The 25,955-nt window shown below is 35.5% G+C and overlaps 1 protein-coding gene across 1 annotated transcript in view; it reads left to right on the top strand.

The window, feature by feature from the left end:
• Window positions 1-16,510: 16,510 nt before the first annotated feature.
• Window positions 16,511-25,955, top strand: part of LOC106740590 — an 11,901-nt gene continuing 2,456 nt past the window's right edge. The window contains exon 1 of the mRNA XM_014611780.1: window positions 16,511-16,863. Within this exon, the coding sequence (XP_014467266.1) occupies window positions 16,511-16,863 (353 nt within the window). The remainder of the gene's footprint in view (window positions 16,864-25,955) is intronic.

The raw sequence follows: 25,955 nt of genomic DNA on the forward strand, positions 1-25,955 counted from the left end.
GTCCAGGAGCTAAAGATCGACCATAAAACAGTTTTAAACCATTTACACAAAGCTGGATTCAAAAAAAAAGCTCGATGTTTGGGTGCCGCACCAATTAACACAAAGAAACATGATGGATCGAATTCCCATTTGCGAAGCCTTGGCCAAACGGAATGAAATCGATCCATTTCTTAAACGGATAGTGACTGGGGATGAGAAATGGGTCACATACGACAATATTGTGCGAAAACGATCATGGTCAAAGCGCGGTGAAGCAGCTCAAACGGTGGCCAAACCAACGGCCAGGAAGNAGACTGGAAAGGAATCATTTTTTATGAGTTGCTTCCTAATGGCCAAACACTAAATTCGGATCTCTACTGTCAACAACTGGACTGTTTGAAGCTAGCGATTGACCAGAAACGACCAGAATTGGCCAACAGAAGAGGTGTTGTGTTCCATCAGGACAACGCCAAGCCACACATGTCTATAGTAACTCGTCAGATACTCCAGGAGCTTGGTTGGGAAGTTTTGATGCATCCACCATATAGTCCGGCACCAAGCGATTACCATGTTTTTCTTGCATTGCAAAACTTCCTTAGTGATAAGAAATTGGCATCAAGAGAAGATTGTGAAAATCGATTATTAGAGTTTTTCACCAATAGGGACCAAGACTTCTATGAGAGAGGCATTGTGAATCTACCTTTAAAATGGCAACAAATTATAAAACAAAACGGTGCATATTTCACCCAAATCGGAAAATCCGAAACATGTTAAATAAAGTTTTGAACTTCACGTAAAAATAATGGATTTCTTTTTCCCCAACCTAATATACAGGGTGTCCCAGACCACTCGTCTCACCCGATTTTTTCGTAAACGNAAGTCGATAAATACTACGCAAGTGACGAACCGTGGGGTCCTTATCTCTGTTCACACACACACATTCACACACACAAACACACAAACACACAAAGAAATGTAAATCCGACCGTGCAACCTCCACCTTGGGTAATGCTAATGCCGGCGGTACCGTAACTTTCAACCCTCATAACTCGAAAAGTACTGATTAAAAAAACGTCTCATTACAGCGTTTCGGAAAGCTCTCGAGGTAAGCTACAAGAATATGCATTGAAAAGTGGGGGTTTCCATTTAAGAAATTAAAGGTGACCTTCACGTGATCTTCAAACGACTATCCAAGGTCAAACCAATGACACCATCTTATGTGCCTCTCCAAGTCACAAAACTTTTGTCTGAAACATTTTTCTTTAAAATGTCGCGTTTACGAAAAAATCGGGTGAGACGAGTGGTCNGTTAATTTATCAATCAATGATGCTGTTAACTTTCCTTTGCCTTCGAAGCTCTCCGACTTTGACTTTGTTACTTTTGCTGTTTCTTTGTATGTTTGTTTAATCTTGCGAAGCCACGTATCCACGCGTTTCTGTACATGACCTACACATTCTAATTTCTTCGGGATTATATTACCATATATAGAAGCTGTAGTAATTGCTGAAAACATTTTTGAGTCGCCGTCTCCAATGTAATATGCGTACACAGTATTATACAATTCAAGTGATTTTTGAAACATTTGAAAAATGGCATCAGATTCCATTTTTCCTGCGCTTCCAATGAGATTCGCCGAGCACTGTTTTTTATGATTCTTCAGCCATTCTTCATATTTCGCAGAACCTTTCTCTTTTTCACGAGTCTCGCATTCTTTGCAATAAAAACTTTTGACTTTGCAATAAAATGTATGGCCTTTCCCGTGTACCATCCGATGATGCTTGCGACATCACACAACGAAGAAAAATCTCGTTTCTTCTACTTATATTTAAAACTTTCTTAAGTTAATCCTCAGATGCTCGTCATAGAGACTCCCATCTCCAGATACATTTGGATGTACAGCTTCGTTAGTTCGTTGTATTTCATTTTCAGTACCCTTTTTCAAGGATTCTATACTAACAGTTTTCACGGCAGCGTGTATATTATTCATGATCACATCAAACGATTTCTATGCGACATATTTCGGCAAATCCATTATGCCGCAAAAACATTGTTCCTCGTAATCTCTTACCAAGGATACGCATTGCAAAAGCAGATCATCTGTTAATGTCGTATGCAGTTCTTATGACCGGTGATGAATATTCGCTATTAATGTCTTTGTCGCACAGTATGTTAATACCTTTATTAATACTTAACCCTTTGGGTACATTTGACGAGTGAGACTCGTCATCTGCTTACTTGGGCATAAAATGTATTACTTTTACATATTAATCCATATAGCGACAAATTAAATCCGTCCCATGGGCATAAAAATCTTCAAATAATTCAGTACTCAAAGGTTTAATACTATTTCATACCCGACTTATGTGATTTGTCATTTATGACTTACGAGTTATTATTGGTGACTCATTTTATTGTGTTATTATATTTGTTGAAAGAACTCAATTTAAAGATTGTGTGTGTGAAACTAACTATCATAATTCTTTCAATACAATTTTAATGTTTTGTTAATCTTTTATTTGCGTAAAAAAGCTGAATATTTCAATAAAGCAATCAGAAAGTTGACCCGACATGTTATGGGTCGCATTTGTTAATTAATTTATTTAACATTCCAAACAGACATAGATTCGTATTGTGTAGTTTAATCAACTTTTCGGTTGAAGGAACATCTACATCATATATACAATTATATTTCGACTTTGTTAATTCTTTTGTCGTTGATTAAATTTTATAGAACAAATTTCTACATCAAATTGTTAATTTTAATTACTTTATACGTTTTACTTTATACGTGTTATACTCGATTATAGTTTGCTCAAATTTGTGAGACTTAGTTTTAATCATTTTTACTTGACTTTTTAATAGCTTGATTCTAATTGGATTAGTATAATTATGCAGATTAGTGAATAAGATTGTGCATCCACGTGTCACGCTGCAAGACGTTCCGTTTTATATCGACTTTGTCGTTGATCTCTTCGCCTGCGATGCTTACTGTACTTACCGTCTCCATACGTGCAATAAATAATTAATAAGATCTCATGTTCATACGTTCGAAAGTCTATTCCGAACAATGGCTGTGTTGCAGCGAAAATAATTCAGGTCGCGCGTCAGCCATCATACGAGTAAGCGATATAACGGTGACTCCGTCAGCGTAGAAACGGTTGATGGGGATTTCGCGACCCGAATTATTCCTGATATTATAATCACACCATGGCTGTCAAGAAAAGAGAGAGAGAGAGAGAGAGAGAGAGAGAGAGAGAGAGAGAGAGAGAGGGAGAGAGAGAGTAATGGTTATTTTAGTTTTAAGGCAAGATCTCTAAAGATAAGTTTAAAAGTACATATCCATGCAGCACAACAAGATTTCAGATGCATTGCATTAATATTTTTCTGCAAGATCACAACATTGCAGGAACATTATAAAATTTTGCTACAACGTTGCTGTGACGTCGCAATAACAGCAAAATGTCCGCTCATAGAAATATTGCAATGTAGCATTGTAAAAACATTGCAATATAATATACATGGAATAAAAATTTGTGTGATTATTTAGGTTTCCGCGGTGTGACTTAAAATGCAACAACTTGCATATATATACAGGTTGTTGCATTTTAAAATACCCATTAAAATATCTTTTCAGAAAAGCGTTTTGGAGAAAAATGTTTTAAACAAAAGTTGTAGGACTTAGACGGGGACATCCGATGGTGACTTTGTCTTTATCACGGATGTTCTTATTTAAAGTCATTTGAAGGTTAACTTTCCTTTTTTTAAGGAGTGGCTTATTTTTGATACCGGAAATCGATTGAGAAAGAAATTATATGTTAAAGGCATGTAGAAACATGTGGGGTCGAATTAACCCCAAAGAATCAATTCGCCGTCAGAAATGTTTCACTCCAGAAATGAATAAAACATATCAGAGCAGTCTGATATTCAGTTGTGCTTGATATTATGTGGTCAAATTGACTCCAAAGGTCATTTGCCAACTTGATTTTTTCTAAATGGAAGCGCAATTGTGTGTTCCTCGTGAAGTGCTTGTTTACCGTGAGTCCTCTTGCCTGTCACAATCTGAGGAACTTGTTTAGCGTGAATCCCTTTGCCTTTCATAATCTGGGGACGTTTTTTCGTTATCTAAATAAATGTTCAAATAGTAAATTCAATAATGTTCAAGTAAATTAAAGTAAATGTTCAATAAGTAAGTTCAATGGTATTCAAATAAGTTAAAGTAAATATTCAATAAGTAAGTTCAATGGTGTTCAAATAAGTTAAAGTAAATATTCAATAAGTAAGTAAATGTTCAAATATCTGACAATTATAGTCTAGGCGTAATTGAACTCGACGTTCAAAATTATCAACAGTTGATAAAAGAACATTTTTCGGAATGCTGCGATAAGCAAAAGTTATACCCTCTAACATATATTTTCTTATAGTGGGTTGTTTTGAGTACACAATGTTCTTTAAAAAAACCCCTTAAAAAGGAATCCGGACTTGTCAAGTCTGGAGACCTAGTACACCATGAATCAAATCCATCACGATCTATCCATCTACTCGGGAGTGTTAAATTCAAATGTTGTCTAACTATCCTACTCCAGTGTGGTAGAGTATCATCCTTTTTTTTAATCATATACGTTCCCTAGTTACCACATTGATATTGACAAGCAATTTTATCAAGTCATGCTGTAAAAAATATAATTAGCATTATTTACATTTTCATTGAAGAAGTAAGATCCGATTGGATTTCCATTTAGGATGCCACGCAAATTAAACTCCAACGATGTCGATGATTGACTCCGTAATCATAGTAGTGTGGATTTTGTGCGGACCAATAATGAGAATTGTACCGATTTAATTATGCAGTGTAGTGAAACGTAGCCTAGTCCCTAAACAATACATACCTAAAGTATCACGTTGGATCATGTAACAACATTGTTTCTGCCCATCTACAAAACACTGGTCTTTATTGAAAATCTTAAAACATTAATTCCTGCATTAAAATAATATGGTACGGATGAAAGTTATTAAATTTCAAAATCCCGTGAGCTATTGATTTCGGGATACCAAATTCTCTTTCAATTTGCCATGTGATACATAAGGATTAATGGCGGCCATATCCAACACGGCAAGCACTTGTGGATCATTCTTTTCTAGTATGTTGAAACGACGTCTTTGTTATGCTCCACGTGAATGTAGTCGTTGGCGTAAAACAATTTTGAAAATCGTACGATGGTTCGGATGCTATCTTTGAGGAAATTGATCGCGGTGTAATTCTTCTGCTTGTCCATAATTATTATGGCACTCTTCAAGTGCCAGAATAATATCAACGATTTCGTTTGGAATATAATGTGCCATTTTGCTATATTTAGAAATTTAAATCCCTAAGATAAAATAAGATATAATTGGTTTTTTCCACTAGCAGATAACAATTATGAGTTAAGCGAATATATCAATTATTATATTCTACAATTTTAGAAGTGGGATAGTGGCCTATGTGTGTTCGAATAATTTTTGACCTGAAATTTATTCGTAAAAAGAAGAGGTAACTTTACAAGTGTTGAAAAGTTCCGAAAATGTACAGGTACAAGTGTACTTGACGAAAGACTAAAGGTGCATTAATCGGAGCAAGTGTGACGGATATTACCGCATGGGTAACGTTGAAGAAAAACTTGAAAAGGCGAGCGCGTCGGTCAATATCGGTTTTCAGCGAAATTCGATAAAAGTGATGTGAGACGTATACGTTTTGTTCGAGAAAATATTCGACAACTTGTAGTGAGACGAACATATGCGTCACTGCTGCAAAAGTCCTTGTTGGTTTGAAACTGAACGGTCATGCGAAGTAATGATTCCATTCACGTACTGAGTATATACATAATGTATGTATTGAGTACAAGCACACCTAGAAATGACCTCTGGAATCAACTTGACCCCATGACATAAAGCATAACTGAACGTCAGACTGCTCTAATGTACTTGATTTATTTCTGGAATGAAAACTTTTGACCTTGAAGTAACCTTTTAGGGTCAATTTAACCCCACATAATTCTACATGTTTTTAACGTAAAATTTCCTTCTCTATCGATGTCCGGTATCAAAAATAAGCTATCCTATTTAAAAAATAACAATGGACCTTCAAATAACTTTGAAAAAGAACATCCCTAACATAAATAAAGTCACCATCTTATGTACCTGTCTGAACCCTACAACATTTGTTTAGAACGTTTTTCCCTAAAACGCTTTTCTAAAAAGATATTTCATATTCGTTCTTTTTTTAATGGGATACCATGTGTATATATATATACAATTCCGAGCAATGTTATGAACATTCATGCTGTATTTTTGGCCATAAACACCGTGTTTGCAGTTCACATACAATATATATATAAATGGGATGATAATGATAATAAAGCGTAATTCTCTTTAGAAGTAGAATGCACAAAATTTTTTGAAGTTTCATTTGGTCGGGTCTTCAATAAATGTAGTACTAAATTTAACTTTATAAAATTGAACAATCACAATCGAATATATCAAAAATAATCGATTGTGATTAGACAATTTCTTACGGCTTAAGACAATACCTATAACCGGTATTAATAGTCAGATCTTATATTTAACACTTTCTTAAGTTGATCTTCAGATGCTCGTAGTCAATGAAACGAATCGTACAATATTTGAAGATAAACTTAAAAAGGTTTTATAAGACCCGACGATGAATATCGATCCATATCTCCTGTACATAGGATGTAAAAACGCTTACCTTGCGATAAAGATTGACAGTAGCTAATATATTTCTAGCTCTTAAGGCCTTTGCAAAATAGGCTTTCTGCAATACACTGTTAGTCATAACGCATAAAGTATAAGAGAATCTACCAATCAGAATCTTCTAGATTAGAAATGAATGAACCTGTTTGATGGTTTCTTTTATGCCATATGTATTATGTATTAAGTATTGTGACTAACAGATTATTATAGAGAGAATATAAGAAATTTTTAGACGTAACCGTAAGTCCGTAAGTTTGACCAATCACACTTTGCGGTCGAAGAATAACCAATTGCGATAAGGCAGTTTTTTTACGGACTTACGATTATGACTAAAAATTTGTTATGTGCAAAGGTCTTTCAATGTTTTAATCTCAACATCATAAATTTATAGTTAACATATTTTGAATTTCAAAATAGTTTATATACAAGTTTATATACTCTTTTTTTAACGCTGTTTGGAATGTAATCGATAATCCAATTCAATGTACATAATATTAATTATAAATTTTTAGTCTTAATAGCGAATATCGGAACATATCCCGTAATATACGCATCGATCACACATTACAATTTTATGCATTTTTAACAAAATTTTGAAATATTACTACAAAATTATTGAAATAATATTGCAAAAGAATATATTTGCAATATCCAGGCAATATTGCACTGCAATATGCAACGTTACAGAGATGCAGCAATGTTACTGCAAGCCTCTGGGCTATATGGATATTAACCCTTTGAGCCATATATTTTATTTTTCAAGGATTTTTTTTTTGAAGTGTGGTATCTAAGTATTGTTGGGGTCACTGATTATGAATCTGATGTCAGAGTTTTTAAATTCAAAATGGCCGATCCAATATGGCGGACCAATTACACAAAAATTTTGATTTTTCGATGAAATCTTTTTATCTTTGAAATATGTTTTTTTCTTATATGTTAACAACAAATAAAAGTCAACATTCAAGTGGTCGATTATTGAGTAAGAATAGCGACCTTAAATTTTCATAATTAATTATCTCGTTTTTAACAAATAACATTAATCGACCGTTTCTAACATTAACTGAAAATCGCGACGAAGATGTAGCAAATAATTATTTCAACGGTTTTTATATATTTACATTTGTTGCACGCAGAAGTAAGTTACCTAGCTTTATTTTAGTTAGTTTTTAACAAATTAGTTAGGATAAAGGGAAAAGATGAATTTACTAAAAAGAATGAAAATAAGAATGAAAATAAAGATATTACTTGTATTTCAATAATTCATTGTACAAAATTTAGCTTACGAAAAATTCTATGAATTTATAAAACATTGTTAAATGTTCTTAATAAATTGATAATATTGTAATGTGTCAATTCCTAATAGTTTGTTTACAAGTGAATTTTCTGAGAAAAATGTCTGTTTTTAATTTTCTTTTGTCTCTAGAAAATTAACAATTAAACATTTAAACGATGTGGTATTTATTTTTACTTCGTTATGCTTCTGAGAATGTATAGTAATAATATAGTCGACTATGTCTAGAAGTTAAAATCACTAAAAATGAAGAAAATGTTGGTGGGACAATGTATGTGTCCGACTGTGACACAAAGGGTTAGAAAGTACCAATGCAACAGATCATACATGAATAAGTAAGAGCAATATATAAAATAAAATAAAAATGAAAGCAATCCTGCTGACAATAGAAAATAAAATGAGTATGTTGTTTACAATAGAGAGAAGTATAAATTTATAAGCGAACAAATTAGAAAATACGTAATTCTAGTAAAGTAAAGCTCTGGCATATTGTAAAATATAGAATATAAGTTAGAAATTTCTAAAAAGAAAGAAAAAGAGAGAGAGAGAGAGAGAGAGAGAGAGAGAGAGAGAGAGAGAGAGAGAGAGAGAGACAAACTCTATTCAGGAAGGATGACGAGAATCATTGTGGATTTCTCATCGACGATTTTGTACGTAATTGCCCGTTCGAAAAAGAAGCGATGGAAGTTTCTAACAAGTTGAGAGGAAACTAATTATGGCTCACTAAAGCAATAAGTTCATCAATTGAAAGCTTTTCATAAGTTTTCCGTATAACTACTTGACATCTAATTGTTCGCAAAGCGAACGTTTTCTCGAAAAATTTTAATTCTAGCATAAATATACATTATATAAGCATAAATCACAAGTATATCAGCTATTATATTCATTGCCGTCCGATCACCGAGGTTAAGCAACTTTGAGTGCAGTTCGAAGATGGATATATCTATGGAGAAATCTCTTGGCCGCAGATAATTATTTTTCTTTATGTACGTATATTGAACGTTAGCAGAAAGTTTATCGAAGATTTGCTTTAACACTCTAAGTGGAAGAAGCTAATCAACTTTTAACAAGTTACGCGATCGCTTAAGTTAAGCATAGAATATCTTTCTACCCAGTTTACCGGATGTTTAAATGTATTGCCGGGAACTCAACGAAAATATTGTTTTCGACTAAACGTTCTTTCAAGTCGAAGGGCCCTGTGGAATTTCTCTCAACAATTCATAATTCTTTCCAGGTTATAGTAATTCTCAAACGCAATTATAATATTCATCTTTTGTTTAACGCAATTTTCTCGATTCCTCCTGATCACATTCATCTATCGTTATTAACTCTCCAGTAGACTAGCGAAAATTTAAAACTTATACAGGAGTGTGGATTGTAAATGACACTTCACATTATTTATGCTATAAATGTTAACCCAATAAATGCTATAAATGTTAAACCAATTAATCTCTTTTTCGTTTTTGTTTAATATTACTTATCATATATACATTGTACTGTATTATCTTATACTATATTAATAGGTAGAAACTTGAATTTTAATGTTGTCTCCATAATAATTAGTCTCTTGTACTCAATCTAATCTTGTACTCAATGAGTACAGAATGCTCGTTTTTTATAAGCTGTTAAATAGCTTGAAAAATTTCATGGTTTATTATAAAAAATTTAATTTTGCATAATTTGCAAAAGAAAGGTTTAAGAAAATTGAATCCGTGGATAGATTTCTAAAATTGTAATGTATATGATGAGGTTAATCATTCGATTATTATTTAATTCAGATGATAGTTAAAATACCATATATTAAAAAGAAAATGATTTTAACATAGATTTTCAATGCAATTTCTCGGTAATATAACAAAACTATTTGTAAAATTATAAATATAATATTATATAAATATATATAATATAATTATACTAAAAAAAACATAAATATCTCTTTTATCAAGAATTTAGAAAATGGCCAGTAAGAGCGGAACGCGGCTGTTAAATGTGAATATATATTTTTAATACGGTAGAATAAATAAAGGAGGATAAACAAAAGCGTCTATTTACTCTCAAACCAATATTTATAAACATCTTTGTTGCAATTAATGCTATCAAAGCCTCGGTGACTGAATTGATAAGGTGTCTCGCCCGGAAAGTGAGAAACTCCAAGTTCGATCCCTGGCTGAGGTAATATTTTTCTCAACATTCAAGGGAATCGATTAAAAATAAAGATACATTAATTAATTAATTTTCTTAAGTGGGTATTTAAGGAAGGGATTTTTAATACTGACAAATTGGTTTACAGGGTTCGATGTAGGTCGTCGGTTCGACGTAGAAGGGAGATTTTCCCGCGTACATTGAAAGTCTGACGAGTGTCAGCGCTTACGTTATCACATCGCTGTTGAACATATTTATCTTTCCATATTAAAAATATATATTCGCACTCAATAACTGCGTTCAGCCCTTGCTAAGCTTTTTCTAAATTCTTGATTATATATAAAATAATTTATATTATTGAACTGCAAACGATAAATCTAAAAAATCTATGTAAATTTCTAATAGACAAGACAGATGAATTGGAATGGATAGAATTAGATCACGGTAAACACCAACTAAAAGTAACATTACATCAATGTTATAATTTCTCATTCAATAATGTAAATGCAATGTAACCCATGTATATAATAGTTACATTGTTGAGTAGAAAGAAGTATGTAAAATTGGAAAAATTTTGTAGTACAAAACCAAACGTCATGAAACTTGACATAGACATCGTATGAAATAAAATATGAAAATTCCTATTGGGAGTGTGAATAAGTTCTCGCCGTTTTTTGTGAAAATAAATCCTTTATTTTAAAAAAATAATAAAAAAACAAGTCAATTAAAGTATTGCCCAACGCTGGAGACTACTTTTTCCCATCTTTCTGGCAGCATTAGAATTCCACGTCGAAAAAATGACACTTCTTTTGCGGCTATCCACGAATCGATCCATTTTTTCGTTTCTTCATGCGAAGTGAAGTGCTGCTCAGCCAGGCCGTTAGAACATCGATCGAAATAAATAGTAATCAAAAGACACAATGTCTGGAGAATACGGCGGGTGGGGTAGGACTTCCCATTTCAGCGTTTCCAGGTATGTTTTGACCGGTGACGCGACATGCGGCCGAGCGTTATCATGCAGCAAAATCACCTTATCGTGTCTTTGCTCATATTGCGGCCGTTTTTCTTTCAATGCTCGGCTCAAACGCATCAATTGTCATCTATAGAGATCTCCTGTGATGGTTTGGTTGGGTTGGAGCAGCTCGTAATACATTACCCCCAGCTGATCCCACCAAATGCACAGCATGAGCTTGGAACCGTGGATATTCCGCTTTGGCGTTGATGCTACTGCTTCGCCGGGCTTAACCCACGATTTTTTACGCTTGGGATTACTGTAGTATATCCACTTTTCGTCACCAGTCGCAATACGATGTATGAAACCTTTCCTTTTTTGTCGTTGAAACAGCTGTTCACACGTGACAAGACGCCGTTCGACGTCTCTCGGCTTCAGTTCATACGGCACCCAAGATCCTTCCTTTTGTATTATTCCTAATGCTGTCAGACGTTTCGAAACTGTTGTTCGATCAACTCCTAATGATTTTGCAACATCGGATTGCGTCTGACATGGATCTTCAGCAAGTAATGTTTCCAATTCTTCGTCTTGAAACTTTTTTGGTGCACCACTGCGTTCTCTATCTTGAACATCAAAATCACCATTTTTAAATCGGTTAAACCAATCTCTGCATGTTCTTTCCGACAGAGCATGATCACCATAGGTTTCTACAAGATTTCTGTGTGCTTCAGCTGCAGATTTCTTCTGAATAAAATAGTGCAGTAAAATTCCCCGCAAAAACGGTTTATTTGGCACGAAATTTGACATGTTTTACGCTACAAAAAGAAAATGTTCTTTATAGGTTAATGGAAAGACACCCACTGATTTTAAACATAGGTTATAGAACTTCAATATAGATGCGTCATCATCTTGAATTATACACAGAAAATGTTTATACCGCCATCTGATGGTGAAACGGCGAGAACTTATTCACGCTCCCAATAATAAATGTTAAACTTCTACTATCAATAATAATAATTAGAAGAAAAAAACAAGAAAGAGAAAGGTACACTATAATTATAATGCATATATTAAATGATAAAAAACTAATTTGTTTTAAAATTGATCATCAACATGAAATAACTAGCAGTTAATCAAAGTTGGTAGAGACGGGAATTAGTACATGTGTAATAATGCGTTTCACTTCCACATAACGATAGTAAGGTAGAAAGAAAACGAAACAAATTGCTTTGTCTGTTTTTTAGAAAAATTAAGGTTCATTTTTCATTAATTTGCAGCAAAAAATAGATTCATGTTTACAACCCATATAAAATAAAATTTTATCAAATCTCTTTCTGTATTACAGAATTTCCTTAAGAGCCTAGATTTAAAAGTAAATCCCTGGATGTGGCAACACTGATACACACGTACCCACACACGCATACATACAATCTAGTGTATATTATTCGCTCACAAACAATTTTTTTATAATTTAGAATGAAAAGCAATATCTGTGAAACAAGTTGAAATTTTCCAGACATCACAATGTCCAAATTGGAGCGGCAGTGTGTTCTGGTAGTAGAGCGCCAGACTTGTAGCGCGGAGAACCCTCGTTCAAGTCCACCAGATCACCGGAATTTTATTTTGAGCTGTGCTCTCCATATATTGAGTAAAAAGAGTGGGGACTAATATATTGGAAAACTGGGCTTCGTCTTTTGCAAGAATCGTTAACTGTTGGTCCACGCACAGTCGGTGACTACTGTGTGAAACCTCACGTTTTAAGAAATATACTTTCCAATATAATTTCCAACACGTAATGGCAAGCGCGGCGTTTTAAACGCCAAAATTCTTTCCAAGTAAAAATTGGAAAAAGCTATGTCCAGAAGTGGACGAAACAAGGCTGATGATGAAGATGATGACGGTGTCCAAAATCGGGACATTAGACGTCTTTGAGATGTCTTAAGAACGACTTAAAGATGACAAATATTATCTTAAAAATTATTTAACAATGTCCAAAAGATGTCTTATTTCCCGATTTGGGACATTTTTGTTGTCTTGGTTACTACGTATTATTTTAAATTAACTGTAATGGAATTCAAATTATTATTTTTAGCGTCCTCGATTTCCATAAATAATTTTTAAACTATGTGTTTGAAAAATTACAATTTCATAATATTGCGAAATTACGTGTTATTTAATACTAATAATATAAGTGAAAATTGATTCACATAGATTGCACTATTTGTATACAATATACGAGGAACTTGCAATTGTCCTGTGACTGATCATTTCGAGGTACATCATTTGCTTGTAAGCAATTTTGCTGTAATTTGAAAAGTAATATCATTGAAATAAGCTACAATCTAGTAATAATACTTCAACACTTGCGGTCCGCGGCCCACCAGAAGACGCTTGAGTAATGTGTTCGAACTTCTCGAAGGTATAATACGCAAGTAGCTGCGCTTATTTGATTGATTTTCTTCTTATACAAATGTTGATATCTAAAAAACTATTGAACCTAGCGTATTCAAACAAATTTTATCGTAAAGTTCATTCTTTTCTCTGTTATTAAACACCATAAAAGTTAACTTTTCTGTGAGAGCTTTACTTTCTGAGACCATCAATATCATGGTCTATTTTGAGCTGGAAAAAAGTGAAACATAAATATAATCGCCTTTTTAAGCGCATAAATTATATCAAAAGGATTAATAAAAGAATAGAAAACATACTTCTCTTCTCGTTTACATGTGTTTGCAAACATTGTTTTTTCTCCGCGGATATAAATTAATGTTCTCATCGTCTGATGATTCTGACGAAATTCGTCTCAAGACACGTCGACGAAATATCGGTGATATATCATCTATGACCATATAATATGAAACGAAATAATATAAAATACGGCATAATACAAAACCAAATAGTAGATAAATAAACAAATACAATTAGAGAACACGTGTATGATTGATAAATAATAAACCAATGATTGATTGTAAGAGTCGTATTTATCTTCTACATCTTAAATTTCTTTATTTGAAGGAAAATCTGTGTTAGATAACATTTTTTACTTTTTCTCAGCTGCCAGTTGCCAGTTGTTTAAAACCGCATTTGTTGCGATTTTTCGATAAAACCAATGTTGTCAGATCGCGACGGCACAGTGCCGTCGACAGACCGCAATGTCGAAATGAGCGCGACGGCACCATGCCGTCGACGGACCGCAAAGTGTTAACCTTTTCACGACGGCGAAGTTAGCTACTATTAAGCTACCACTGTACGAGAGAACAAGACGCTAACATGTATTTTACGGCAAACAGATTTCGCGAGAAGTTTGATTTTCAGATAAAAATTTTCTTTCATATTTGCTTTTGTCATTAACAACAGTTCTTACATAGAAATTTTGCGAGCGACTATTATAGTGGCTATGAATATTTTTATAGTGGCAATGAATATACAGCGATAATTTATCCGAGCAAAAATTGAATCTACTGACTGTCTAATCATGACATAAAAAAGTTGTGTTTTACATCCCTACTATTTAATAATATTAGCTAGCTGCTAGCCAGGAATGTAACGCTTACTTCTCTTAATAGCTATGTTAGACAAAATTAGTTAGCAGCTATATAAAAAAAAATAATTCGTTGTTATCTAGTCTGGTATAAACAGAGATTAGATAATAAAAGTAATACAAAATAAAATGAAAAATTTATTCCCTTTCGTTGAGAGTATTTACTCCTGTCGAGAATACTTCTTAACTCTAGACAGTTTTCTTATCTCAGAGTTTCCGTACCACAGGTTCGTAATTACTAGATAAATTTTTTTTTTAATAGGAGTTCCTAATTATATAAATTTCTTTACTTTTCTCTCTCTCTCTCTCTCTCTCTCTCTCTCTCTCTCTCTCTCTCAAAGAGAGTGAATGAAGTAACACATGACTAAGAAAAATTACAGGAACAAACAATTCTCCGTTGGCATTCACCTCAAAGAGGTAGTTTTAGCATGTGCATAAAATTATGTATTACTTGTCACTAATAATGTAAGGATAAATCGATTTATCCCACGCCGCTTGTATGCGCGTTGCGATCTAATATATATTATATTCACATGTAAACGATAAACAAACAGATGCCGCAATTAATATCAATGAAACCACTTCAAAAATAATGTCAATAAGATTTATTACAATTTTCTTTTTCTCTTTGGCGTTACTACCCTTTGTAGGGCTTCATCTCTCTCTCGCATATCCTTTGCTGCACACGCAGATTATACACAAATATATAGGACTTACAATTTAACGCCGATTCTAAAAAGCAAATTGTTGGAGAGAAGGTTTTTGTGGCAAAGATACTCTCGGTGGTTTATCCATCGGAGAAGGTACACAGCGTATGAAAATATTTCTACTGGGAGGCGAACCCGGGATTTCTAGTGTAGCAAATCAGTGCGCTATCTGCTATGCCACGCTCGTGTTTACATACTACTATTTATTGTTTTAAATTAATAGTGATATAACTCAATCTACGAGGATAAATAAAATATAAACGCGAATTTTTTACTGCCAGGGAAGTACGGTACAATGCGGTATGGCTTAGGGGCATGAAAAGGGGAATGTCTAGAGTCGATCCCCTGCACTTGCCGACTGCGCTCGTCAGTCGGTAGCAAGATGAGTGAGCAAGAGGTGCACCTGTCCATTGCACAACGGCTTCTGGCTCGTTAAGAGGCAGAAAGGAACGGTTTATTGCACCGTATTTTTACCTGTAATGAAATTTAGGTCCACTATTACACTCCGGAATCGAAACAGGCCAGTATATAGTGGCGGGGAAAAGAAGAGGCTATGCCAGTCAAAGCCAAAACACGTTTGTCAGCGAGAAAAGTTCTTGCTACCGCGTTTTAGAATTTCAGAAGCGTTGTTTTGATCGATTTTCTTCAAGAAAGAAAAACAGTGAATCCAACGTATTACTGTCAACTTCTAAAAAGCACTAAAGTTATTTATCAAACCAAAAGACGTGGTGTACCGATTCGAAGCATTCTACTGGTTCATGACTACGCCAGACCTCATACAGCTGCCGTAACTCGTAATAAAGTAAAATAAATTTTCTGGACCACACTTAAACATCTCATATATAGTCCAGATTTGTCTCCATGTGATAATCATTTGTTCGGACCGCTGAAAGAAATATTGGGAGGGCAACGTTTCGAAGTTAATGCGGGTGCAGAAGAGTTCGTGTGCAATTAGCCACAGATACGAGTACTTCAGGGTGATCCCTGAAGTACCCGACCTGACCTAAAAATGGCGGTAGTTGTTTGAAAAATATCACTGTATTAGAAAGTACACAATCTATAAAGCATATGTTTTAAGTTTGAAAACGCCATGTTGTTTAGTATTTGCTTGGCAGCCATCAATAGTGAACGTTTTCAGTGAATTTGTGAAAATGGAGAAAATTGGTCATCGTTATGTGATACAATACTTTTATTTGAAAAGCCTCAGCCCAACCACTATAAAAGCTGAACTGGATTCTACTCTGGGTGAGTCTGCTTCTTCGTTTACAACAATAAAATATTGGGTAGCAGAGTTTAAACGAGGCAGTACGAGCTGCCAAGACGAGCATCGCAGTGGTCGATCAAATAAGGTGACGACTCCAGAAATGGTGAAGAAAATCCACAAAGCGGTACTGGATGATCGTCGACTGAAAGTGCGCGAGCTAGCAGACATAGTAGGCATTTCAAAAAGTGCGGTACATCGCATATTATCTGAAAATTTGNGTCGTGAAGATGTTTCAATTGAGTGTTTAGCGAAGTCTATTCGCCAGATTTAGCTCCCTCGGATTATTTTCTGTTCACAAACTTAAAAAAATGGCTCAGAGGTCAAAGATTTTCCAACGATGAAGAAGTGATGTCGGCAGTTAATGTCTATTTTGAGGAGCAAGACAGTTCTTATTATAAAAAGGGTATCGAACTTATTGAACATCGTTGGGAAAAGTGTATAGAGCTGAAAGGAGATTATGTTGAAAAATAAATACATTTTTTCCAAAATTTTTGTGTTTTCTTTGTTGGGTCGGGTACTTCAAGGACCACCCTTGTACAACGTACTACTTTTATTGGGTGAGTGCAAAAGTTCGTGCGGAGTTTGTGAGTAAAAGTCAGACAGTGATTAGGCAAACAAAGTTCTTTATTCAATCAATGATATATTCTCCATCGTTGTCTATAATCTTTTTCCAACGTTCTGGCAGCATACGGATGCCCCGATCATAAAAACTGCGCGGTTTAGATTCGAAGAACGAAGACACAACGTTTTTTAAGGCATCCAAAGAGTCAATTTTTTTCCATTTAAATGATTTTGCAATGACCGGAACAAGTGATAATCAGAAGGTGCGATATCAGGAGAATACGGTGGATGAGTTAGGACATCCCATTGCAGGCTGTTCAGTTTGCGCAGCGTCTGTCTCGAAACGTGTGGTCTTGCGTTGTCGTGGTGAAAGACTACGCCCTTGCGATTTGACAAAATCGGACGTTTCTGTTTGATTTCTCGATTCAGATTGGTTAATTGGCGACAGTACTTGTCCGAATCAATCGTTTGACCAGCGGGGAGAAACTCAAAATAAATTATGCCCTTGCAATCCCACCAAACACAGAGCATCACCTTCATCGGGTGTAAACCGGCCTTTGCCATTGCTTCACCATGCTCACCTGCCTGTTTCCATGTGCGTTTGCGCTGAACATTGTTGTACAGGACCCATTTCTCATTGCCCGTCACTAATCGATCCAAAAACGGTTCGTTTTTTAGACGCCCGAGTAAAAAAACGGCAGCAGAAACTCGTTTGATTTTGTTCCTCTCCGTCATCAAATGGGGCACTCATACATCGAGCTTCAAATCGAAACCGATTTTTTTAAACGCCGAAAAGCGGTTGATTGGTCAACGTTAAGTGCTGTAGCAACTTCCTCTGTTGAAATTCGCGGAGTATTCTGAACTAAAGTTCGCACAACATCGTCATCAATGTCTGAAGGTCGACCTGAGCGTGGCTCGTCTTCAAGGTTAAACTGTCGGCGGCGAAATTTTGCAAACCATTTTTCCACAGTTCGTTTAGCTGGTGCTTGATCTTGATAAACCTCTTGAATGTTTTTTACGGCTGCTGCAACGTTTATTCCTTTCCGAAACTCGTAAAGCATAACATGCCGTAAATGCACCTTTTCGACACTCATTTTGAAAGTAATCTTTCTCGAAGCAGTTCGTATCTACACAAATTCTTTTGTTTGAAATGAACGCTGCACACGTCGCCTTTCCAACGATATGTCTTACAGAGATGGCGGTATTAATGACAAAACTTTACGCCGCTTCTAACGCCATCTATTGCACCTCCGCACGAACTTTTGCACTCACTCAATATGAAAATGAGCCAAGCTCCCTGTCCGCTGGCAAAAACGTATTAATGTAGCAGGGAACTATGTAGAAAAATAATTTGGTTTCATTATATTTTTACTCTTGTCTAATAAATCATGAAAAATAAATCCCCGTATTATATTTGATTTGCCCTCGAATTATTTCCAATGATCTCGATGTTTTAAAAATAAATAAATAAATAATGTTAAAACTAAATTATTTAGGAATTATTTAGAAATTATAGCTTTAACATTTTACGAAATCAGTTACAGTTTACTATTAATAAATTTACTACTAACAGTATAAAAATAATAATCGATTCACTATTCACTGTTCTTGTAGTTAGCAAAGCTTGTTATGATCGTGAACAGAAAATTGTAAAAAACAGATACGTATCTGTCTGGTATTAAATTTAAATTTTCAGTCGGCCCACATTAACCGCAACGATGCATTTTCTGTTCACGGCATCCTCAGTCATTACATTGATTTATCTGGAGATATGAACACACATACACATACACATATATACGAGGGTGGGGTGAAAAGTTTCCGGCCTGATAAAGATAAACAACTTTTTTTGTTTTTTTTTTCGTTTTATTTTTCAACAAAATTTCCATCAAGATTTATACATTTTTCATAACGGTGCTCTAATGCAATGATACCATTTTTATAGTCCGATATGTCAAGTCCCTCAAAATACTCATTTACAGCATCGATGACTTCCTAGTTGGTCTCAAATTTTTTACCTCCGAGCCATTTTTTAAGGTTAAGAAACAAGTGATAGTCGCTGGGGGCTAAATCTGGTGAATATGCTGGTTGGGGGAACAATTCGAACTTCAATTCCTTGATTTTAACCATCGCAACGACCGACGAATGGGCAGGTGCATTGTCATGGTGAAACAAGATTTTTTTCTTTGCCAAGTGAGGTCGTTTATTTTTCATTTTGTCCTTCAAACGCTGCAATAACTCTGCGTAGTATTGACCAGTGATGGTTTTACCCTTCTCCAGGTAATCAATGAAAATAATTCCTTTCGCATCCCAAAAAACAGTCGCCATAACCTTATTCGCCTATAAAATTGTTTTTGCCTTCTTTGGGGTTGGTTCACATGATCCAATCCATTGTTTCGACTGTTGTTTAGTTTCAGGAGTGTAGTGGTGAATCCAAGTTTCATCCACAGTTATAAATCGACGCAAAAATTCGCTGGGGTTTCGCTTGTACAGCGCCAAATTTGAAACAGTTTTCTGGGTGAATTTTTGATCGAACGTTAGCAAACGCGGCACCCACCTAGCACAGAGCTTCCTTATGCTCAAATGTTCATGTAAAATATTGCGCACACGTTCAGTTGACATTCTAGTAGCCTCAGCTATCTTACTTACTTTTAATCTGCGGTCCTCCATCACTATTTTATGAATTTTTTCAATCATTTCGGGAGTTATGACCTCAACGGGGCATCCTGAACGTGGATCGTCAGAAGTGCTCGTGCGACCTTTCTTAAATTCAGAAACCCACTGTTTAACCGTTGAATATGATAGAGAAGAGTCTTTCAGTGTGGAATCCAGCTCTTCTTTAATTTGTAATGGTGTTAGGCCTTTTAAATAGAAGTATTTGATGACCGCACGTTTCTCTGATTTTTCCATTTTCACGTAAGCAATCGAGGCGTCTTATTCAATCGGCTCTCAAATGTACACAAACAGAGCAATCTATTTGAAAATTTATATACAATCTATTAAGATATAGTACTATAGAATACAAGCCAAAAATTAGACCTGCTGGCGCCATCTCTATTTCAGGCCTGAAACGTTTCACCCCACCCTCGTATACTCGCGCACGCGACCGAAGTTAAGAACTAATAATAGAAGGCTGTCCCAATTTTTAGCCGACTTAACGAACACGAAGCTCGGTTAGTCGAATTAGCAAAATGAATTAAATTACCTATGCCGATGGCGGCTAACAAATCATAATATATACATAGTTTTGCACAGGCCAGGCTGGCCGAATATTCGTTTGGCTGATTGAATTGCAGATCATTCATAATTGCTACAAATACGCATCAAAAGAGCACGCGACCGCGATCACGCGAAAGATTCTCATGCTATCGCTTCCATTTATCGACCGGAGAGCCATGATTCGTTATGAAAAATAGAAATACGATATACGTTAAACCGCCTTACGCTGCAATAAAATACACGTGAAGCCGCATAAAAGCGCTCTATGGCCATTGCACTTGTGTAAGCCGATCTTGAAGCTACTTACGTTGCAAAATCGCCAAATATTTCTGAACATTCGCGCTTAGGTCTTGCAATCATTGTCTCGGCCCTTGATCACTTTCCGATGATTTTGTCTTTTTTGACACTTTATCGTTCACCCTTTTGTTTAACTTTGTGAAACGAAAATTACATACGCGACACATAAAAAGCTAGAAGGTAAAAAATTAACTCGGCACTTCATTAACATCATGAATTAGCACGTGAGCGATTTAACAATCTTAATGAAAGTGACTTTCTTAAAAAGTTTTCAACAGCTTAACTTTTTGGCAGGCGCGCAGACGTGTATATTATACATCATACATTTTACAATGAAACTGAGCAGAAAAGTCATTTACTATTTTGCCAAATTCGTAAGTTAGCGAGGAGTTAATTATTTTGTCTGAGTTAATGAGCGCACGGGAAGCTAAACTCTGTATTAAAGAAAATTGCTTACAAGATATGCCGTTAAAATTCGGACAAAATTGAATTAAAAATTTCCGCTATATGTGGATTCAGCTGAAGATGTCACTTGTCGCAAAGGTAAACCAGACATATAGACATTCATAACCTCGAAATGACCAAGTTGACCAAGTTAAAAGGGTAAAACCGCTTTAGAAATTTCTGGAAATAGACATTTTTTTTGCTTAAATGACATATTAGGGTCTTAAAAATAAGAAGCAATAGGACTTATAATGGAGAACAATTTTTAAAGCCGGTTTTGAACATCTTTTGTGCAGCGCGTTACTGTGCCGACTAAGCAGTCAGCAGTTTCGGCGCGTCACGCCAGTCAATCAAGTACTCCACAGGTACTTTCTACGAGTATTTAGTACTATTATGTATTAGTACGGTGCTAGTAGTCTATATTATTTAAAAAATAGTAGCGTGGCTTCAGTGCAACCTTCGAAATCACGCCGCTTGGATGCAATAAGACGTTTTATTTTCTGTTTAGAATACTCGTGAATATTTTGCTTCAGTTTCTTATTTCGAAACTTTTAATGATCATGAGTGAAAAGAGAAAGGTGTATGCTGGAAAGAAAAGTACTAAGTTTAATACTATAACTACAAAAAGGATTAAAATATTAAATAGACATCCGCAGAATCGATACGAAAAGGAAGAAGGTCTCAAGAACGTGAGCACGTCTGCTCAAAAACTCAACACATCCAGGAACAACTATGAAGTGAATAATGGATCGTATCGGTATCGTTTGATAAACTTTCTCATTGTTTTTGTTCCTATTGCTGAAGTGGTTGTATATTTAAAGTGCGAGAAAGACGTAAAATTTATTGAGTAAGCTTGGCTTGGGTTTCAGAATTATTGTATCTTGCAAAGTTCTGGGCAATCTGCTGTGCTTAGTTATCTAGTCGCTTATGTTAATTATGGATACGAAGTTAACCGTCGCATAGTATTTGCAATGCATTTATTGAGTGTAGGTTTTCATGGTATATTTAAATTTTGTGCGTTTATGGAATTTCAGCGACCAGTTTTTCAATCATTTTATGATAGAATCGTTGCAAACCTCGCTACAGTTACAACAGCAGTTCGTTTGAAAAAAGAGAAGCTAAAAATAAAGAGATTTTCTTTAGAAAATAGGCAGGTCAATGTTTTTATTATTTTTGGCAACGGATCATGGCGGTAAAAAGGATTTTTGTCTTTGTACAGATTAATGACTCTAATCGATTGGTATACAGGAAAAGTCATTGACATCGTAGTGAAATCTAAGTATACTATAAATCCTGTGAATTTTGGAGTAAGGAAGAAGATATAGCTTAATACGAAGAGTGGGCGGAGACGCAATTCAAATGAATGTCAAGTCAATCATAACGGCTCATGTGGTAAGATAGACATTGATGTCATGATCGAGATGTTTCAGCGCTCCAAAACCCTTTACAATATTAAATACGCTAATTATATCGGCGATGGTGACAGCAAGACCTTCAAAGGAGTATTAAAAGCTGATCCCTACGAAAATTTTACAGTAAAAAAGAAAGAGTGCATAGATCAGGATAGGGACGCGCTTGTGAAATAAAAAAAAATATGAAGAACGGTAAGGGTAAACTTACCAGTTAAATTGATTGATGAATTATCAATTAACTACAGTTTACTTATTCGTCGCAAACACGGCTCTATCGAGAAGATGAGAAACGATATATGGGCGAAGTTATCTCATAAACTTTCAACTGATCGCTGCAGTCGCAGCACGAGAAGTGCCTGAAAGACGAGCAATCGTAGTGCTCGTGGCAACGGGCGGAAGCTGCCAATACTTTGCATGAATATACGTACATGAACCACCTCTTCGCATAGACGTTTTTATAGCTATTAAACCTGTTTATGAAGACATATGTAGCGATAATTTGCTAAATCGTTGCTTTGGAGGGTATACATCAAACAATAGCGAAAATTATAATAATTGTGTGTGGAGCATGGCTCCAAAAGCATTCTCGAACAGCAATACATTACCTGATATCTCCGCAGATATTGTCACATGCTATTTTAATGACCGATTTAATGGTCTAATGGAAATAATGTAAGTATTAGGAGATGAAGTGGGCACAAATTATTATAACTTTTACATAGAAGCTGATGCGCGCCGCATCAAATTTGCAAAGCGCAAGATGTTTGATGCCGCATAAAATGATCGGAGGGTTTTTAAATCTTCAAAGAAAAAAGAATAGGAGGCTAATTTGGACCTGGAAAGGCAGTTGTATGGAGCAGACAATGCAGATTGAAGGTACATTGAAAATTTGTCGTGTTAAACAGAAAAAAATGTTACCGAAAACTTTGAATGCGCTTTTCTTGAATTCATGTTTTTCAAAGGCAAGTAGCATAACTCAAACAATTTTCATCCAATTGACTTGAAATTTTAAGGGCATCTTCTTAAATAGATTCTCTAGAAAAGTATATAGGGATTTTACGATTACTTCAAAACTATTTTCTAATAAATAAATTTATGCAAAATTTTTAACCAAAATATAAAATTCTTTATAGCTCCACCATTTTAACAAATCGTCATATTTTTTTTTTATTTCTCTACGTGCTTCCAAAGAAAATCTTATCTAGTTTCTGAAAATTTTGGTTTTTTGTGCGTTCTAGTTTTGGTGCGTTCTAGTTTTGGTTTTTTGAGTGGTTCTAGGTGCAACCATTTAAGAGATCTGCTGTTAGCCGTGAAGGACCTAAAAAAAGTGATTGCGCATGAGGAGCTGTAGGCTCGCCATTTTTGATAAAAAATTTAAAAAATCATTTTACACATTTCAATATTTGTAGAATGAAGTCTTTAAAAGAGATTTTCTATTTTATTTATTTGATGGTTGCATATGAAACCGCCCATTTTTGAACGAAAGAATAACTTTGACCTATCTTTCGGCCAACCATCAGATTCCATGCAGGGAAAATTCGGGTTCTTTGGAGGCAATCTAGTCATCCAGCCATTTTTTTGACTCCATCGTACGAGGTGAAGTGCTGTGCCGTAAGTGCTGAGTATATCGACCAAACCAAATAGTAATCAGAGGGAGCGATATCGGAGGGAGGAATATGTCGGTTGGGATTTCCCAGTTCATTCCTTTTAAGTACTTGACTGGTTGAGCAACATGCAGCCTGGCGTTGTCGTGCAGCAAAATCAACTTGTCGCGGCAATTCTCACATTTCTGCCTCTTCTCGTGCGGAACTCGCTTCAAACGGATTAGTTGCAGTCGATAACGATCCTCAGTGATGGTTTCCGACGGTTTCAGGAGCTCGATTCACGACACCTCTCTGATCCCAGATACAGAGCATGACCTTACTGGCATGAATATTTCTCTTTGGCGTCGACGGGCCTGGTTCCTGGGACGTACCCATGTTACTTTTCGCCTCGGATTGTCGAAATAGATCCATGTCTCATATTTAGTCATGATTCGATGGAGAAAACCCTTTCGTTGTTGTCGTTCAAGCAGCAGTTCAAAGTGGTTTTCCGGCGTTCAATGTCCCTTTACTTCAATGTATAATTGGGGTATCCAATTTCCTTGTTTGTCACACATCCCAACATCTGTAGTCGTCTGGAAACTGTTAATTTGTCCACAATTAAGGCTTCGGCCAACTCCATCAGCGCTTGACTCGAGTCTTCGTCTAATAATGCGTCCAATTCCGTGTCCTCAAATTTTTGGATGGTTTTCCGCGGTCTTCATTGTCCATAAAGAAATCACTATTTTGGAAGCGGCAAAACCACTCTTTGCATGTTGTATTCGATGAAGCATGTTCGGCAAATAATTTCTCTAGCAAATGATGCATTGTCGCGGGCGATTTCTTTGTCAAGAAATAATAGAGCATAACTTCCCACAAATATGACTTATTTGGAATAAAACTTGACACTGTAAATATAATAAAAATAGATTATGTTAACGCGTCGCACAAATGCCACTTATGGTGTCTGGAGGGACTCTATAGACCTGTCATCATGTGTATTGCCAACTTTCAATTCGAAGAAATTGTTTACTTAACGCAATCTATTGTCAACGAGCGGCTTCATATAAAACCACCTATTATATTTCACCTTTAAGGGAGAAGTCTACTGTAAAATTTTCAAAAATTCAATTTTTTTTTTATTGGCTTAAAAAATACTTTGAACCCTCTAAAATAAGTTACATTAGGTGTAATAGCCGGCTAAATTTTTCTTCATTGAAATTTCGACCTTTTACCGAAGCGCTCCGAAACGCATACCTGCGGCAAATTCCTATCTGTTCGGCGGGTACAGCGTAGTGACTTGCAATTCAATTTCTAACATTTCTAATACTCCAAGTCGATTAACAGATGTCACTAGATATATTTTATAGTCAGTTAGAAGCGATTTCAAAAGTAAGGACGCCGGTACTGCGTAATTTTAAGGGCCAGTGTGTCGAAAAGCTGTGATCGTTTCGGTGTTTCCCGCGTGGCTAACGTATAGTTTTTATACTTTTATCAAAATGAAGCCTGCTTCTTTCGACCGAAAGGGTTCACGCGAAACTCCCGGACGACCTTCACGACGTAGGAAAAGACCGCCGCCACCATACGATGGAGAATGAAACGGAATCGACAAGTCCTTCCGCGAAAAAATTAAGAACGAAATCGGTGGAAGTGGAAATTAATAATGGCTATGGATACCGTTTGATTGAATTTTTATTCTTGTTTCAAACGCTGAGTGAAATGATCATGTGCAAAACGTGCGGTGGAAATGTGACTTTTTCGGAAAGTAGTATCCGTGGACTTGGATTCAACTTAGTCGTTAAATGCAGTAATTGTGAAC

The sequence above is a fragment of the Dinoponera quadriceps genome, unplaced genomic scaffold (assembly GCF_001313825.1).
Source record: "Dinoponera quadriceps isolate SergipeBrazil2010 unplaced genomic scaffold, ASM131382v1 scaffold554, whole genome shotgun sequence".
Classification (NCBI taxonomy): domain Eukaryota; kingdom Metazoa; phylum Arthropoda; class Insecta; order Hymenoptera; family Formicidae; genus Dinoponera; species Dinoponera quadriceps.